This window comes from Alternaria triticimaculans (genome assembly GCF_023758025.1).
Source record: "Alternaria triticimaculans strain BMP 0046 chromosome Unknown scaffold_5, whole genome shotgun sequence".
Lineage (NCBI taxonomy): Eukaryota > Fungi > Ascomycota > Dothideomycetes > Pleosporales > Pleosporaceae > Alternaria > Alternaria triticimaculans.
The window spans coordinates 488,865-508,189 of record NW_026055962.1 but is presented as its reverse complement, the minus strand read 5'-3'; the positions used below and the strand labels follow the sequence as shown (position 1 = coordinate 508,189).

At 47.9% G+C, this 19,325-nt stretch overlaps 3 protein-coding genes across 3 annotated transcripts; all 3 read left to right on the top strand.

The window, feature by feature from the left end:
* Nucleotides 1-5,271: 5,271 nt before the first annotated feature.
* On the top strand, nt 5,272-8,394 carry J4E78_004486 (uncharacterized protein; the record flags this gene model as incomplete). The annotated part of the gene is made up of 1 exon (XM_049365115.1): nt 5,272-8,394. The coding sequence occupies one exon, from the start codon at nt 5,272-5,274 to the stop codon at nt 8,392-8,394; it is 3,123 nt and encodes a 1,040-aa protein (XP_049222916.1).
* A 951-nt stretch (nt 8,395-9,345) lies between these two features.
* Nucleotides 9,346-10,854, top strand: J4E78_004485 (uncharacterized protein; the record flags this gene model as incomplete). The annotated part of the gene is made up of 1 exon (XM_049365114.1): nt 9,346-10,854. The coding sequence occupies one exon, from the start codon at nt 9,346-9,348 to the stop codon at nt 10,852-10,854; it is 1,509 nt and encodes a 502-aa protein (XP_049222915.1).
* Nucleotides 10,855-13,728: 2,874 nt separating this feature from the next.
* On the top strand, nt 13,729-18,355 carry J4E78_004484 (uncharacterized protein; the record flags this gene model as incomplete). Its single annotated transcript, XM_049365113.1, has 2 exons — nt 13,729-14,532; nt 14,582-18,355. 2 exons carry the CDS (start codon nt 13,729-13,731, stop codon nt 18,353-18,355), a joined length of 4,578 nt encoding a protein of 1,525 aa, XP_049222914.1.
* Between the last annotated feature and the right edge of the window lie 970 nt (nt 18,356-19,325).

The following is a 19,325-nucleotide window of genomic DNA, read 5'->3' as shown; positions in this document are numbered from 1 at the left end:
ATATAAGTATTCTTTTATAAGAGCTATACTTTATAATATAATTACCTAGTACTATTCTAAAATCTACTTTAAGTAAATAGAAGTAATAAAATAAACCTATCTTAAATAACTTATACTTAGATTAAGCTATAGCTTTCTTTACTATAATATTAAGCTTATAAATAAATTCTTTATATTAGTTAGAGCTAATACACTAACCTTTTTACTCTATAAGAGTAGTATTCTATAGACTATATAATACTTTGTTTAGTGTAGTTATAATACTCTACTATATAAACTTCTTCTCTTTAAACTCTTTCTTAGTAAATATTATCTCTTCTTATATCTCTTTAAGTTTCTTAAGAGTTACTACTTAGGTATTATAACTACTTAATATTATATTAAAAAACATGTCTATATTAATACCTAAGAATTTAGATACCTACTACTAGAGATCTAAATACTTTAATTTTCTACTAGTGTAGAGTTTTCTTTAATTATTATTAACACGTTCTAAAGTATATTTTAGTTATAACGTAATATCTTTATAGTAGATAACTACTTTCTTATAATAGTTAGTAACGTCTAATACACGCTTAGCTATAACTTCTAGCCTTATAGTAAGATAGTCTACTTCTTAATAAGGTATACTTTAAAAAGCGCTCTACTAGTAGAATATTCTACTTAGCTTATCTATAGCTATATTAGTAGTATATCTAGCGTTATAATCTAAGATAATAGCTTTAGTAAGTATACTACGTATAGTAATAGTATCTTATAGTACTAGGTAGTAACTAGTAATTATATTAGAGGCTATATCTAAACTAGTAAGAAGAGAGTTAAGTCTAGTATATATTATAGTAAGTGTATAACTTTAATTGCTAGGCTATAATATCTAGAACTAGATTAAAGCTAATAGAAATATAAAGGTAGTAGCTAGATAAAGTAATTTACTAATATAGAAATAACTAATAGTAAAATATATAAAAAGAGTAATTGTATTTAGTAGTATAATAATAATCTAATAGCTATAGAAAGTAGCTATTTAAAGTAGAGGTAGAGGTAAGAGAATAGTTTTAGCGTAGTAATAGTTAATTATTACCTAGGCTAGTAAATATCTAGCTCTAATTAGCGTTTATTAAGATAGTGTAATAGAAAGATTATTATACGCTATAAAAGCAGCGCGCTTAGCTACCTAGAGTTAGAGTATACTAGAGTTAGATTATACTTTTAGTATTACTATAACCTTTCTCTATAGAATCTATTAGTCTACTAAATTACTATTATTTAGAAGATTTACTATAGTTATAAGCTATACTATCTTTTTATTTTATTAAATTAGCTTCTTATAAGCTAGAAACTATAACCTCTTACTTATAGTTTTATATTCTTACTTTCTATTTAGACTATCTTAAGCCTTATCTATAATCTAAGACTAATTACAGCACCTATAACTAGTCTACTATACCTCTTATACTTACGCTAGTAACTAATAAATAGAAGTAATTAGCTTTAGTAGAATAGTTTCTAGTAGATATTATATAATTCTAGAATACTCTATATATATCTAGAGAGCTCTTACAACGTATATAAAGTTTTATTACTACTACTACTATATACTTAAAAGATTCTACTACACTAAGTGTAGCCTTTATTTAGTACTAGAAAACCTTATTTAAAATATGTCTTAATAAGTTTAGAGCGTAATATAAGTATAGTAAGCGTAGAGTAGAGAAAGAATAATCTAGTTATAATAATATAGTAAATCTATATAATAGAGGCTTACTTTTACATAGTAGCTAGATATAGTTTCTAGATAATAGTATTATGTAGCTATACTATTGCGCTAGGTATAATTAAGAGTATTATATTTAAAAACTTACACTAGTCTACGTATATACTCTCTTTAACTATTTATTTACCTATTACTTTAGAATTATATATTACTAGATAGCTACTCTCTTATCTAGCTTATAAACTAGAACGTACTTAAATATTTCTTTAACTTCTAGATCTACTAAACTTTACTAAAAACTACTATAGACTTCTACTTATTAATCTTTAAGCATTCTACTTTCTCTTACTCTTTAATACTTAACTTCTCTACTAACATTATAAGTATAAAACTAACTATACTCTCTATAATATAAGAATTACTTATACTTAGTATATATATTCTTCTATCTATCTAGTACTAAGATAAGATATATAACGCTCTAATTATTATAATAGAAGCTATATATTAACTCTATTAGATTAGCTACGTTAGAGTTATTCTTTACTAGAGTAATTATATAGTAATTCTTCTTTAGGCTTATATAGTCTAGCTTACTATATAATTCTAATTAGTACTTTATAGACTATTACTTATATACTAACTTAGCTACTTACTATTAGTAGATATAGAGGTTAGTTATGCGTTCTCTTTATTATTTAGAGTATATATCTTACTATCTTCTAGTTATCTATTATTACAACTATATTTTCTAAATTTAATCTTACTACTACTAGTAAAGTAGCTAAGCTTATTATAATAACTATAAATATATTATAGAACTATATTAAAGCTATAGTAGAATATTACTACTTTGCCTACGTGCTTATAATAATTCTACTCTACGTAGTATTAGTAATTCTACTATCTAAAGTCTAGCTATAGATATCTCTTAAGACTCTTATTACTATAGTTCTTTTTATTAGCGCTCTTTATTAAATATTTAGCGTTATCTACTATACCTCTACTATAGTTTAGTCTACTATTACTATAAAAGTTAACGCTATCTATACTAAGTCTTATTAGAAATAATCTTAATATATAGTAAAAACCTAGTAGAGTAATAATAGTAGGCTAAGAGATTAGATATAGCGTAGTTAAAGTGTAGAAGTACTTTTAAAATTCTTTTAGAGTATTAGAGTTAGTCTCTTTTTACTTTTATATTATTTCTATCTATACTATTTAATATTACTATAGATTTTCTTAATATTCTTTACTATAGTTAGCTTATATAATTATAATAATATATTAATAAAAGCGTTATAGTAGTTAGATAATAAATTTTATAAATATAACCTTTATTTAATTTATACTTCTTTCTTTATAAGAACCTCTATTAGCTTATTACTTAGTCTTAACTTTTAAGATAGTACTAAAGAGTCTATTACTTTTATTATTAAAGAAGTACGTTATCTATATTAAATATCTTAATAGACGCTAATATATATAGGCGTTATATAAAAAGATTATAGTACTAAAGAAATATTTCTAAAAGTTTACTATAGAAACTAGTAGTAAAGGTCTATAGGCGTATAAGTAAATAGTAGCTACTAGAAAGATTACTAGTATTATTCTCTTGTAAATAACCTAATTATATACTACTAGTAAAGAATAGAACCTATGCCTAGTAGTAAACCTTTTCTATAGAGTAAGAACGTTTATAATAGTAAGATAATTAATAAAAGAGACTATACGCGTTAAAGAGATTTAGAGATTACCTTAGATAGTAGTTCTACTTAGTTACTACTAGAAGCAAATTTCTATAGTAACTTTGTAACTAGTAAGTAAAATAAGATTATACTCTTCTCTATTAGTCTAATTAGTACTCTAGAGTAGGCTAAGCTATATAGTAGTAAATATAACTCTAAATAGGCGTAGCGATAGCTTATATAATACCTTAAAGACAGTACTCTAGAGTAGTAAATAATTATTAATAACTATAATTCTGCTGTAGTAAAGGCTAGCAAATAGTAGAGAAAAGAGAATAGTAGATAGTTTTGTTTAGGTGTGTTATAGGCAAAAAAAGACAAATATTCTATTTTTTGTGCAATTTAAGTTATTAGAGCAGGACTTCTATAGTTATTTAAAATTTTAATGTTCTTTGCTAAAGCTTAGGGCAGCCTGCGTTAGATTGCCGCTGTAGCTCTTAAAACGCTGACACTTCTACGTAACAGCCGCACTAACTTTGTAAAAGTTCACTTACTTTGTGCCTGAGGCTTAGGACGGGTCTAAGGTCAAGCCCACTTTCCCTGAATGCCCATGTGCCGACAAAAATCTTGGTGGGGGGAAGAAAGGCGGTTATCGGCAGGCGCCTTGAGTGATTTGCATGGTGAAATACGATCTTGAGCGGCGCAGCGTGCCTGGCGAGAACTGGTTTGCGGCACAACGATCGTCGATGTTATCGGTTATTTTTGGGCTTCATCTCGCTTTCGCAACTGCTGGCCATGCCTTGTGACGCAGCGGCAGAGCAGCAGGTTTTGAGGGAGATTTGGAGTTGCAGAGAGATGAGGGTCGCGACTGGTTGTTGGTAGTTGGCTGTGCCTTGTTCATGCGCATCCGGCAGAATGCCATGGCTTTCGCCAAAGTCGATGATTCCCATGTGCGCTCGGAGAGACTAGGCTCGGTTTCACCCGGCACGCCGCAACGAAATACGAGTAAGCATACGCCAAGCCGTCTCTCGCGACTAATCCTTCACATGCGGCGGTCGTCAGTTGCGAGCGCCGAAGCTTGTTGGGAGGTGACTGATGGCTCTGCATGGCCAAATGGCTTACTGTCGACGCTGACATAGGCGACCCGTGGCTGAAGTGGACTGCAGGCCGGGTTGAAGATCTTGGCTCGAAAAGCTTCGCATGTCATTGCCTGTACTAGCACCGGGTCTGCTGGAACGAGACAGGCGCAGACAGCAGCTTTACCGATTGGGACAGAGGGGCGGCATGTGTCAGCGAAGACAAAGGGTTGTGCATGCGGGCTGTTCATGGCAGAATAGCAGAGTTTTGATATCAATATCTTCACGTCGAAGAGGCATGTTGTGACAGTAGTCGCGGTGCTGTGGTGATGGAGGGGTCCATTCATTATTATCACGCCCGCCCTTCCGCTCCTAATCTGCCCTACTCCCTCCGGCACCCGCGGATTCTCTCATACGGCCAGGCACGATCTAGAGCGAAGGACTCCCCTAGCATCTACGTCACGCTTGCGCACGGTCGGTGTTGTGCACAAGCTCGGCGCTAGGAAGGGCTTGTCAGTGAAACGCAGCCATCTTGTACCGAAAACTGGGGGGTCACGTCATAGCCCATTCACCCTCGCATCGGCATACACGCCAGGCGCCCTTGCCAGCCACAGTATACTAAACCTCGCGTCTCCCGGCCTTGCTAGCATATCCATAGCAATTCTTTTTCCCTCGCCCAGGAACACCTTCCATCCCCCCTCAGCAGCAGCACTCCCCCGCGTCTGCTTGCCCCCACTTGCGCTCAGGTAGTCTAACCACGCACACACGGGCAACGCTCTCGCACCACCCCGCCATGAGTTCCCTCAAGAGAGCGCTTGACAAGCTCAAGCCGCACCACGGCTCCTCGGCCTCGGACGACGAGAAGAGCGGCGTCAAGTCGCCCTCGTCCGTCAATGGCCGCGCACAGTCGCCCGTCGCGTCGCCGCGCTCTTCCGTCACCCTGGGCGGCTCTCGAGCAAGCGGCGAGCACAAGCGCGCCGACGTTGCCTCGCCCACCGACAGCCGGACCAGCATCGACCAGCCCCGCAACTCCCTCAGCGGCATCCTCCACCGCCGCACTGAGAGCCCGAGCCGCACCGGCACCGACAAGACCAACAAGACCAACCGCTCCGGCTCCATCTCGCACAGCCCCATGCGAGCTGTCAAGGAGAAGCTGCACATTGGCAACGACTCGAGCGACGAAGATGCCCCCCTCAACCGCGAGGGCGAGCCCATGTCGCGCGGCCAGCTGCGCAAGCACGAGAAGCAGGCCCAGCAGGAAGAGCGCCACAAGCAGAACATGGAGAAGGAGCAAGAGCTCGAGCGCAGGAGGAAAGAGATGGAAGACCAGGCATTGGCTGAGCTGACTCCCGAGCAGCGCTCCAAGTACGGTGTCATCGACCCCAACTCCTACGCTGGCGAGTGGAAGCATGAGCCCCGCCACAGGATTCAGGACTTCTCCGCAAAGGATGTTGGCAAGGAGGTCGTCTTCCGCGCCCGCATCCACCACCTTAGGAAGATGAGCTCCAAGTTCGTCTTCCTGATGTTCCGCCAGCAGCTCGCTACCATCCAGGGTGTTCTCTTGGAGCACGCGGATATCTCCAAGTACATGTTGTACTGGGCTGAGCACCTGGACGCCGAGACCATCGTCCTGGTCAAGGGTATCCTTCAGGAGCCCAAGGCCAAGCAGGGCGAGGTCCTTGGAGCAACCATCCACGACGTCGAGGTTTCGGTACACGCCCTCCACGTCGAGGCCGCCGTCACCGACCACCTGCCCTTCAACGTCAACGAAGCCGAGGTCTCACAGGCCGAGGTCGACGCTGAGCTTGCGAATGCAGACCACAAGGAGGGACACACCCGCGTCAAGATTGCGGATCGTACACGCTTGAACAACCGCGTTATCGATCTGAGGACAACAGCTTCACAGGGTATCTTCCGCATCCAGTCTGGTATCTGCAGGCTCTTCCGTAACCAGCTAGATTCGGAAGGCTTCATCGAAATCCACACCCCAAAGCTTCAGGGTGGTGCTACCGAGTCGGGTGCCAGTGTGTTCAAGATCGACTACTTTGGTCGTGGCGCCTTCCTTGCTCAGAGTCCCCAATTGGCCAAACAGATGGCCATCTCTGCAGACTTTGGCAAAGTGTACGAAATCGGTGCCGTCTTCCGTGCTGAGAACAGTAACACGTACCGTCATTTGACTGAGTACACTGGTCTGGATCTGGAGATGCAGATAGACGAGCACTACCACGAGGTCCTCCGTGTGCTGGACCGCACTTTCAAGGCCATTTTCAAGGGTATCTACGACCAGTACCGTCCCGAGATTGAGGTCATCAAGAAGCACTTCCCTCACGAGGATTTGGTCTGGCTGGACCAGACACCCATCATTCCCTTCGCCGACGGTGTTCGCATGCTGAACGAGTCCGGCTGGAGGGATGACGATGGCAACGAGCTTGACGTGAACGAAGACCTGGGTACCAGGGATGAGGTTCAGCTTGGTCGTGTCATCAAGCAGAAGCTTGGAACCGACTACTACATTCTAGACAAGTTCCCCGCGAACGCACGCCCATTCTACGCCATGAACGACCCGAACGACCCTACCGTCACCAACTCCTTCGATATCTTCTGCAGAGGACAGGAGATTCTCAGTGGTGGCCAGCGTATCCACGACTCCACCTTGCTACTGGACAAGATGCGCAAGCTCAAGGTCGATCCCGGTTCGATGGAAGACTACATCCAGGGCTTCCAATGGGGAGCACCGCCCCACGGTGGTGGTGGTATCGGTCTCGAGCGTATTCTCATGTTGATGATGAACCTCGGGAACATTCGCCATGCGTCCATGTTCCCTCGCGACCCGAAGAGTTTGCCAGAGCGGCCAGTTATCAAGCAGCTGCGTCATCCTGAGGCCAGCACCATGCATCCACCATGGGAAGGACAGGATCGTGCGGTTGCCAAGATCGACCTCCAGCCTATCGAGAAGCTCATCGCCAACTACGGTGATGCCACCAACACCTCCTGGTTGGAGCCTCGCACAGAGATCTGGCGCGACGAGAACACCGGTGCGGCTGTCGGCTTCGTACCTCAGGACGGGTTCGCCATCACTGTCGGTGATCCTCTTTGCCACGAGTCTCAATACCTCAAGACCATGGCTGGTTACCTCAAGTACATCAAGAAGGAGCGCAACCTCAAGCCACTGTGGCTTCTTGTAGGACACGCCACCGAGGAGGTGCTTGCTACCAAGTTCAACTGGCGCACATTCTCCGTCACTGGAGAGCAGCGTGTAGACCCTGTCCACAACCCAGCGGACAAGGACTCTGACGTGCAGCGCAAGATCCGCCACGCGGAGAAGGAGGGTGTCAAGATTAGCGATTATGCCCTCGGCACACCACCACCACCAGATGTCAAGGCTAAGGTCGATGCTCGTGTAGCGGATTGGCTGAACAACCGCAAGGGCAAGCAGGTCCATTTGACCAACATTCACCCATGGCAAGACGAGGAGCATCGCCAATACCACATCGCCTATACACCCGACGGCACTATCGCTGCCTTTGTCGCCATGGCGCAGCTTTCACCTGACCACGGCTGGCAAGTCAAGTACTCGCTCGACTTCCCCGGCGCACCCGGTGGTTCGATTGAGTATATTGTCACACATGCTCTCAAGCAAGTCGCTGCTAGCGGCGCAACCAGCGTCACCTTTGGTGGCGGTGCTAGCTCCAAGTTCAGCCCAGGACACAACGTCAAGGGCACTCGCGTCAAGGTGCTCAGCCGCGCCTACCACGCCATCGCGACCGAACTCAAGCTCACCAACAAGACTGAGTTCCGTGAGAAGTTGGGTGCAGTCGACGACCCAAGCTACATTTGCTACCCGCCCCACGGGCTGGGCCCTATGGCGGTTAAGGCCATCTTGAACTTCTTCTCTGACGATGACGACAACAACTAAGTAACATGTTGGTGGACGATATACACGCTAGGATAACGATACATTGATGGATGATCGAAGGCATGATACCACAAGGCGTTTGCTTTATGAGTAGACGGTACCTTTTACCTGTCTGACTCTTTTAGGGACATTTGTAGCGGGAGGACGTTCTTAGGTAGATAGCGATGTTTCTTAATCTAATACCCTCTGAAATATCTTACTTTCCTCATGTGATAACATGGTGACTCTCGCAGCTGTCGTAAGCTTTCGTAAGCTTTTCATATATCCAAAGGTCAATTTAGACATGACCGCGGGATCTCTGTGCTACCTTCGGCGCGTTTCGAGTACTTCCGACGTGACACCGCATAAGCTACATACGGCAGGCACGTCGGTAAGTTTCAGGTTCCACCACCTCACACTTCACAGCCGTTTTTCAACACCGAAACATCAGCATCCATCATCAACGCACAACTCTCGGACAAGATGCTATTCGATCGGCTACTGCGCAGACTTGGCGTCGCGCTCCCGATGACGATGGACCAGGTCGCGGGGAACATTCGGCGCACTAGAGGAAGGCGGGGTCAAGCGCCCGGCTTGGAAACCTTCGGACCTTCGACACGGCTAGAGAAGATGGTTTTCGGGGCCGTGCGATTGGCTAGAGGAGGGTTTTTGGAGAGGGAGTCGAGACGGGTCTGACGTCTGTTGGTCGCGTGTTGGCGTCGGGAAAGCAACGCGCACGTGTGAAAACTACCACGGTTCGCGTTGGCGAAAGGCCGACCTGCGACTATAAGAGGCCTGTTCCTAGACCTTTTGTACAAGAGGGTAAAAGCGAGTCAGTGTACTTTGTACGATAGAGTTTCGACAAGAGTACGTTGGGCTCGGTGCTATTGCTAGAGCGTTTCTCTTACCGGATAAAGAGCCAAGCTCTTCTCTGGACCGACCTTCTGGCTTTCGACAGACACGACGCTCAATATGTTTCTTACGACGCTTCTGATCACGCCGTGGTCTATCCTACTCCTTCCGTTCATCTTCTATATCTTGCCTTACCTCCGCAACTGGCAGATCCGCGACATCCCCTCTCCGTTCCCAGCCGCTTGGACGAACCTCTGGCTCTTGGCTCAATGCCGGCGCGGGAAACGCTATCTCGCCGTTCATGAGGCACACAAGAAGTACGGAAAGCTTGTTCGTATTCAGCCGCATCACGTCAGTATTGCGGATGCGGACGCTATCCCGCAGATCTACGGTCACGGTAATGGATTCCTGAAGAGCGAGTACTACGATGCTTTTGTGTCGATAAGACGGGGGCTGTTCAATACGAGGGATCGTGCCGAGCATACGAGGAAGAGGAAGACGGTTTCTCATACGTTTTCTGCGAAGAGTGTATTGCAGTTTGAGCAGTATATTCATCACAACCTGGAAGAGTTGCAGAAACAGTGGGATCGCAGAGCGGCAAGCGTTCAAGAGAAAAGAGGATGGTATCATATGGATGCGCTGCACTGGTTTAACTACCTCGCTTTCGATGTCATTGGTGATCTGGCATTTGGCGAGCCGTTCGGTATGCTGGCGAAGGGAAAAGATGAAGCCGAGGTCAGCAAGGGAGGACAGATCACGTATGCGCCTGCGATCGAGGTGTTGAACCGCCGAGGTGAAGTCAGTGGCACCATCGGATGTTTCCCTGCCATAAAGCCCTACGCAAAGTACTTCCCGGACCCCTTCTTCAGCCAAGGCATGAAAGCGATCGAGAACCTTGCCGGAATAGCCATCGCCCGCGTCAACGCCCGTCTCGAGAAACCATCTGACCGCGTCGACCTCCTCGCCCGCCTGATGGAAGGCCGCGACGAAAGCGGCCAGAAGCTTGGCCGCGAAGAACTCACTGCCGAAGCCCTCACCCAACTCATCGCCGGCTCAGATACCACATCCAACACTTCCTGCGCTCTTCTCTACCACTGCCTTCAGCACCCAGATGTAGTACAAAAGTTACAAAAGGAACTCGACGACGCGCTCCCAGATGCAGATGCCGTTCCAAACTATGCTCAAGTCAAAGATCTACCTTACCTCGACGCGGTCATCAAAGAAACAATGCGCATCCATAGTACCTCCTCTCTCGGTCTCCCCCGCTTGATCCCCCCTGGCCCCGGCATTACCCTTCTAGGCCACCACTTCCCCCAAGGCACCGTCCTCTCCGTCCCCGCATACACAATCCACCACTCCACGGAGATCTGGGGCGAAGACGCCGACGTGTTCCGACCTGAGCGCTGGGAAAACGTGACCGAGCAGCAGAAAGCGGCGTTTATCCCTTTTAGCTATGGGCCGAGGGCTTGTGTGGGCAGGAATGTGGCGGAGATGGAGTTGGCGCTTATCGTGGGCACGGTGTTTAGGAGGTACGAGTTCGAGATTAGGCAGGGTGAGATGGAGACTAGGGAGGGATTTTTGAGGAAGCCGTTGGGGTTGGAGGTGGGGATGAGGAGGAGGATGTTTTGAGTGAGTGTCTGATGGGGTGAGTAGTAAGTGATACAAATGACGATGGTATCATAAAGGAAGAGAACGGAGAGGCGTCGTCCATGATGGATCATGGAACACAAAACTCGAGTCTGAGTTACGAATGCAATTGGCTAAATGACTAAAAGATATACATGAATGAATAGATGAAGCCGATACCTCGCTGTACCCCAAGATGCCGTATAAATGCTGCAGAACGCCCATAGGAGATTATGCCAAGTCCCTTGTAAACCTGAAAGTAAACTATACAGTACAAAGAAAGTCTCCCCAAGAACCAAATATATACAACGACACCTGAAAAATTTCCAGCTTGCCATGTCACGACACCCCATCTATCTTCGACAGTCGAAATTCTTTAACTTGTCATTTATGCCATTGAAGTTTGGTCGGTGCTGCCTCCTATCCTGATCGCGCCTATGTTCCTTCTCCCACTCCTCGATCTTGCCGTTCGTTCCATTACCGCAGTGTATGCACGGTCGGTTTAGGGGAGCAAGACCTGGGTAAGGAATAGTAACGGGAGTTATACAATCACATCTGCCGTTGTGTCTGTAGGTATTGCAACGTATGATGGTGTCGAAGATAGTGATCATGTGTTGGCAGTTGGCATATGGTTGATAGTACCTTTCGCACCTGTTTGGTGGGTTTGGGGGCTGGGGAATGTAGAGGTCTGCGGGTAGGACTTGGTTCATCGTGGCGGCAGTGGGGGACGGGTATTGCTTGTGTTGTTTGATGTTTGGGTGAAGGGAGTTTATGGCTTTCGGATTGTTCGTATCTTCCAATTCGTCTTTGTGATGTGGGAACCGACCAGCGGTGGTAACTTGGAATGTAGGTATGAAACAAGTATAGAGTCGTCTAAGTGTCTAGAAGTGTCTGGAGGTTGCGATGTTGAGGACGACAGAATAGGTTCATTTTGCGAGATCTTATACTATTCCTCGAGCCTGGTGTTTGATATCGTGTCATTGAATTGGATATGGTCAAGGAACGGGTCGTGAATGTTTAGCAATGGCATGATTATGGCTGCTGTGATGCTACTTTACATTGACTTGGCGCGTCAAACACTGTCACTGGTCGGCGGGAAGAAGGCAAAGTTATGGGCTATGATCACAAGGAGAAGAACACCTCTTCGATAAACCATGGAAAGAGACATCAAACACTATTGAACTAAACGCCTAGATCCTGTCCTGTAAAGTTCAGTCCACGTGAACTTAGTCATCTTCTTCCCTGAACTCAGTGACCTTCTTTTTCTTCGTCCTCTCATTGCTCCCCTCGATGCTCATCGTACTTCCTGGACTGCGATCTTCACGTTCGGCTTCCCTCTGCGCTTTCTTCAACTTCCTACTTGTCCCGTTCTCGCAGTGAACACAGTTTCCCTTTACCGTGAGTTCAAGTGCAGTGAGTGTCCAATCCGTACAGTCGCACTCGCCGGTAGCGAGAGATGTGGGGCACGGGAATTGTTGATCGTATTCGAAAGCCATGTGGCCGCAATCGTAGTTCTCGTAATACTGGTAACAGTGTGCTGGGGGCGGCTCGAGAGCAACGAGGGCTTGCTTCCCGGGTTCGGTTGGCTGTTCAGGTTCAGTCGGCTGTTCAGGTTCATTTGGCTGTCCGGGTTCAGTTGGCTGTCCGGGTTCAGTTGGCTGTCCGGGTTCAGTTGGCTGTCCGGGTTCAGTTGGCTGTGCGGATTCAGCTGGCTGTGTCATAGGGGTTAGTGCTGAGCGTTATGCGCAGCAGTGGGTGTCTGATCGTTTTTGGGTTCGACCTGAAGTTCGCTTGGTGTTGACAACGATGGCAGGGTAATGTTACTGCACAGTGCGGTTAACGATGTAGCGTCGTCACAGTGTATGTAGGAGATCTAGACTTTTATATTGAACATTATCAAAGTGTCGTTCTATCAGTTTTTATGCTCCCCCGAGAGTCATTAAGCAAACAGAAATTGTCACATAGCTGTAGTCAGAAGACGGAGCAAGAGCCTGGTTGACTTTGGTCCAGTGACGACGTCCCCTTCCAGGCAGCATGACCTTTCGTTGTGCTTGAGTGGAAAACCGAGCTGTGAGTTCGAGAGAACGACGTGGTCTTGATAGTGCTATTAAAAAACCTAGTTATAGCTGCGACAGATAGATACCATCGATAGCGACCGATGATAGCAGACTTGCCTTAGGAGAAGAGGGCATCAAGGGGCCGCAGGTACCCCTCCAGTCTCAAAGCTAGGTAGTGCGACCCACGATTGCGAACCTTCCTTTGAAGACGAAGGGGGTGGCAGGCGGGACGCAGATATCCATTGAGTCTCACCGACCCACGATTGCGATCTTGCCATAGAAACGCAGGGGCCGCAGCGACCCCCCAGTTTTGAAAACCCACAATATGAAATCTGCCCTTGAAGACGTAGGTATCACAGCTAGTCTTTAGTTTTGAACACCTACGGTCTCAAATCTGCCCTAGAAATGAAAGGGCGGCAGCGACCTGTTCACTTAACAAAGATCCACGATCTCAAATTTGTCCTGGAAGACAAGGGGTACATTTTACCGACGTTTACGCACTTGCCCAGCTCGCTACATAGTGAGCATGGCGGTACAAAGACTGGTATCTGAGTACAGTACTATTAAAGTTGCCCATAGACGTACGACATTCACATTCTCGTAGTTGGTGGAGTGGGCCGCAGTGACGATTAGTGAAGCGCGGAAGTGCGCGCCTCCACATATTTCGCGCACAGACCAGCGCTTACTCTTAGCGGCCATTGTCGCGAACTCCCGGCATGTACGCGTATCGCCGACAAAGAAGCTGAGCCAACACCGCTCAACCCTCGACCGCCATCTATCCGTCGCCAACTCGGAAGCAGCATCGCCTGCGTCGCCTAACATGGCGCCCAACGAGCTCGCCGATGTAGCGGCTGACGCCTCGTCGGGCGGCTCCTTCACCCTGTTGAAGCAGCAGCTCGAGCTCGACTTCAGTTTTGCACCGCGCCGCGTCAAGGGCCTTACCACGCTCGACATACAGCCGGACAAAGCGCATCTGCGGGATATCACGCTGAACTGCCGGCAGCTGAGGCCGACGAGCATCAAGATCGAAGGAGAAAAAGCCGCCTTTAGTTACTCGAACCTTCACCAGCGCCTGACGTTATATCCCGGTACCGGTCTCGAACAATACCACTACGCGAAAGAGCGGATTGCGCGACATACACAGGGCGCCGAAGATGAGCTGGTCATTACCGTGCCCGACAAGGTCAAAATCCGGGAAGTGAAGCCCTCGGAGGCTGGCATGACCGACGACGCTCAGGGTACCTTTTATGCGCCGATGAAGCTGGAGATCGAATACGAACTGGACGACTTTCGGGACGCGCTGCAATTTGTCGGAGTCGAGGATGGAGATGCCCGGTACCCACATGCCTACACGCGCAACTCGTCCTTTCCCGGTGCGGCGTCGTGTCTCTTTCCGTGCATAGACGACGGCGAAACGCGCTGTCTGTTCGATGTGTCCATCCGCTATCCGCGAACGCTGGGGGATGCGCTCAGCAAATCGAATGCGCAGGTGCAGGCACAGGCACAGGGTGTGGAAAAGGCGGATAGCGTCATGCTGGATGCGGACGATGATCAGGTCGACTTGTCCGAGGAAGAAAAAGCCATGGAGATGCAAGTCATCTGCTCCGGTACCCTTACAGACGATGTGAGTATCGACCTATTGTATTTAGCGCGTTCTAAGCTGACCTTTAAAGATCCTCGATCCCGCCGACTCTTCGCGAAAGACAGCCAGCTTCTCGTGCGATACCCTCGTCCTCCCACAGCATATCGGCTTCGTAATCGGTCCCTTTGAACACGTCGATCTCTCGGAATACCGCGATACACTTGATGACGAGCGCTTGGGAGAGAATGCCATCAAAGTCCACGCGTTTTGCTTGCCAGGCAAGGAGAATGAGGTCAGGAACAGCGCCATGATGCTGGCCCGAGCTCTCGACACCTTCACCGAGCGCTTCCAGAGTTATGCATTTGGAAACTCCTACAAGCTGGCATTCGTAGACGATTTGGAATGGGACACCGCGCACACAGCCTCATTCTCTATCTGTAGCTCTCGCCTGCTCTTTCCGGAGACTGTGTGGGAGCCACTGGAGCACACGACCAGGGTCTTGGTGCATGCAGTAGCCAGCCAGTGGATAGGCGTTGACGTGATTGCACACAACCCAGAAGATCACTGGATCATCGTTGGTGGATCGTGGTTCATGGCTGAGCTTTACCTCCGAGAGCTGTTCGGTCGGAACGACTGGCGGTTCCGTCAAAAGGTGATGGTCGACCGAGTCATCCAGATGGACCGCAAGCGCCCGTCATTACAGCAGCTCGGATACGTCTTACAACTGGATCCTGGAGAGGTCGAGTTCATGGAGCTGAAATCGCTCATGGTACTGTCTATCCTCCACAACCGTCTGGTAAAACAGAGCGGGAAGAATGGTGTCGACAGGTGTCTGTACCGCATGCTCTTTAATGCTCGTCAGGGCAAGTACGCCAACGGCGCGATCGCTACAGATGACTTTCTCGATATCTGTGAGAAGGTTGGACATCAGAAGCTGGAATCGTTCTTCCAGCAATGGATTGTAGGAGCTGGATGTCCTACTTTTCACTGTGTGCCTTCGTTCAACAAGAAGAAGCAGGTGGTCCAACTTACTATCAAGCAGCTCCAGGCTGACTCATCCATCACGAATATCGACAGCGGTCTCGCCGCGGATGACTTCATGCGCGAAGCGAAGGAGAAGTCTCGCGACTTGCGGTCAGCGACAGGATACCCCACTTTCGTTGGCCCGATGACTATTCGAATTCACGAAGCTGATGGAACGCCCTACGAACACATCGTCGATATCAATTCGAACAACGTCAAAGTAGAGATTCCGTACAACACAAAGTACAAGCGACTCAAGAGAAATCGACTTAACAAGGAGCGCATGGCTGCTGCTGCAGGTCTGGATGCTTCAGGCGAGACTCAAGAGGATGTCACCTTCTACATGCTGGGAGACCTCTTTACGTCTCCCCAGGAACATGATGAGTGGCGATTGGACGATTGGCCACCGGAAGACGAGGCCAAGCAAGAGGGGGAGGCTTACGAATGGATTCGTGTCGATGCGGACTTTGAATGGATATGTCGGACTAACATCGAGGACATGCCGTCGTACATGTACGTCTCGCAGTTGCAGCAAGACAAGGATGTCGTTGCACAGGCAGAATCGATACAGTTTCTCGCCAACAAGGAAGGTCATAAGCTGATCTCTACTTTCTTGGTCAAGACGCTGATGGACAACCGATACTTCCACGGCATACGGACCATGGCCGCTAATGTTTTGGCTCAGAGTGCATTGAAGCGAACAGAGTGGGTTGGCCTGTTCCATCTGCAAAAGGCCTTCCGCGAGCTTTTCTGCTTACCCAACTCACCCATGACTCGCTCCAATGACTTCTCCGATCGTAGCATGTATCTGATACAATGCGCTATCCCCAAAGCCATTGCCAAGATCAAGGGCGAAGATGGCAGATCACCACTAGAAGCGAAGCGCTTCTTGCTCGATCTTGTTCGGTACAACGACAACCGCGGAAACGATTACAGCGACGACCATTATATTTCTACCCTGATGCGCTGTCTCGCGGAGACACTCACAAAAACTACAGCCAGTGCCGACCTTAGTCACGAAGAATGGGCTCAAGAGCAGGATTTCACAAGCAAAGCCATCGGAGAGCTCACCCGACACCAGAGACTTGACGAGTGGATTCCTACCTACCAGAACGTTTACACAACCACCGCCCTTGACTGTGCGCTGAAGTTGGTCATGAGTCGCGTCACCCCGTTCAAGCCAACCGAGTTTCTCCAGTACGCCCAGCTGGGAAATGCAGACAACGTACGCTTAAAAGCTTGGGAGTGCTTGATTCGGCTCGGCATGATCCGGAAGGATACAGTCTTGAGATTCCTCATGCACGAGATTCGGTCCGATCCTTCGCCGTACTTCAGAAAGCAGCTGCTACGTATCTTTGGCATTGCGATTGGACAAATCGCTACTGGAGACGTCTGGGCGCCGGAGAAGGCTGCGGACACTTCAGCAGGCACACTTATGATCGAGAACGAAGCCAGTAATGCTGAGCGTGCATCAGCTCTCGCCCGGCAGAACCTTAATGGGGCTCTGAGAGGGTTGAAGAGCGACATGCAGGGCAACCAGACCCTGCGTATGGTCCTGGAAGAAGCTCTGAAGTCGAAAGTACTGTCTACGAACGACATGTCTGAGCTTTTGGACATCTGCGACATGATCTTCGATAACCAGAAGTCCAACAAGCTGCGTATCAAACTGTCTATGCCACGCTATTGGAAGGTGGAGCATATTGGAAAGGCATCAGTGGTCTTCAAAAAGACCAATAAGTTTAGATGGAGATCGAGAACGCTTCCAAAGGAAGAGAAGAAGGAGGACAAAGACGACAAGAAGGAAAAGGCGCCTGTTCCACCTGCCGCACTACCTACACCACAACCCACAAGAGATACCGCTGCTCCGGCTCCGAAATCAGCACTGCCGAAGCTGTCGCTCAAGATCGGAGGACCGAAGAAGCAGTCTACTGCATCTACACCGGCAACTGCGGACTCTACACAGGCCTTACAGAGAAGCCAGTCTATAATGTTCTCACCCACTGTCTATCACTCACCATCCCCTGCACCAGTGTCCAAACCTGCATCTCCAGCGCCAGTGCAAGCGCCAGTACCAGCACCACCGCCCCCGCCCCCTGCCGCTCCAGCCGCAACGGATTCGCGTTCATCGACTCCAGAAGTGCCGCTGATGCAGCCGTCAAAGAAGATAGCCACCCCAGCAGCGACCCCCAAGCCAGCGACTCCAGCACCGGCTCCAGTTCAAGCTCCCACCGCTGCTCCTGCTCCGGTTACCAAGACTCCGGTTCCACCACCCAAGGTCCCGACTCCAGCTCCTGCGCCTGCCCAAGCGAAGCCAACACCAGCGGTCATCAAGGTACCAAAGGCTATGGCTACACCGCCTGCTATCGCATCACCGGTTCCTCTGCCGGCGCCCAAGCTTAAGATCAGGACCAAGACCGCTTCCGGCTCTACTGTGCCATCAAGGCCCTCCAGCGCAGCTCCATCACCACGTCCTAGTGCTGCTCCTTCACCTCGGCCAAGCGCAGCCCCTGCTCCATCACGACCTGCTGCGACCAACCCTGCATCTGTGGCCAGACCTGTAATCAAGCAAAAGAGAAGCAAGATCGTCAAGCTGCGAATTGCACCCAAAAGGCTGGCTGGCTTTCTCGCTGGAGAGAACAAGAAACGTAAGATGGTTACTGGAAATGGGGACGACGATAGGCCATCTAAGCGACAGAGCTTCGAGCCAAGTAGTATGTCAAACGGCAACGGCACTGCTAAGAGCGGTCTCGTTAGCGTGGAGAGAGGTGGTAGCAGTGGGCCAAGACTGCTGCTAAAGATGAAGGTAGGAAAGGCCAACTTGCCAGGCGAGAAGAAACGATGAGATGGAGACGAAAGGGTTTTCAGCAAGAGACAAGGTCGACAGCGATGGCGATGACGAGGTATCGAGTATAACACAACATGCATTTCTAAGGTGTTTAACGGACGGGCATCTCTTTCCCCCACAGCGAAATATGGTTTAAGGAAAAGGAGGGTTAAGGCCGCTGCATGCATGCATACGGGATCAAACAAGCATTCAGCGATGGCGTTATTTGTAGTGTATTTTCACATGGGTGGTGGGAACGGGACATTCAGGTGGATACCCCCTTTGCTGATTTTAACGAGTATACATGCCTTCATCGGGCTTTGTATTGTTAGACCGCCTAGAGTGAGAATGCATAATTTACACGTGTATGACTTGGTTTGAACAGTGAATTAATTAATGGTGGGTATTGATAGTGAGGAAACGCTCGCTAGAAAGCGAAACACCAGAATATCCCGTAGTGATGTGTACGCCGAATGAAAGGGTATCTACCATTACACCCCGCCTGAAATCTATACTTGGTAATGAAATGATCTCGCTGTGATATTAGGATCCTCGCCAGAAGAGTTTCTTCACGGATCGTACGCCGGATTGGAAGACTGATTCGCTAATGGGTGCTGGAGCTGGTGTTTTGTGTGCAGTAGTTGGGAAGACTTCTTCCGCGGTTTCGGGACTCAATGGTGTTGGTTTGGATGCCACTTGTGGCGAGGAAGGCGCCATTTGTGGTGAAGAAGGCTGGGCGCTCGCTGTTGCGTCTTTCGTAGATCCAAGTATTTTCGTTGCTGTCGCTTTCTTCGCAGATCCAGACACCGTCTTCGCAGTCTTCTCCACGACCATAATTGTATCCATATCGTATGCAGCATGCGGGAAAACACCCTCTTTCCCGGTTTCCGTTCTGCGATATTTGGCATGTGGCAGCGTAGACTTTTTAGTTTGAGCCCAAGGAGTGCGCTTCCTCTTGTTCTTGGATCCGGGAGGACGGCCTCTCTTT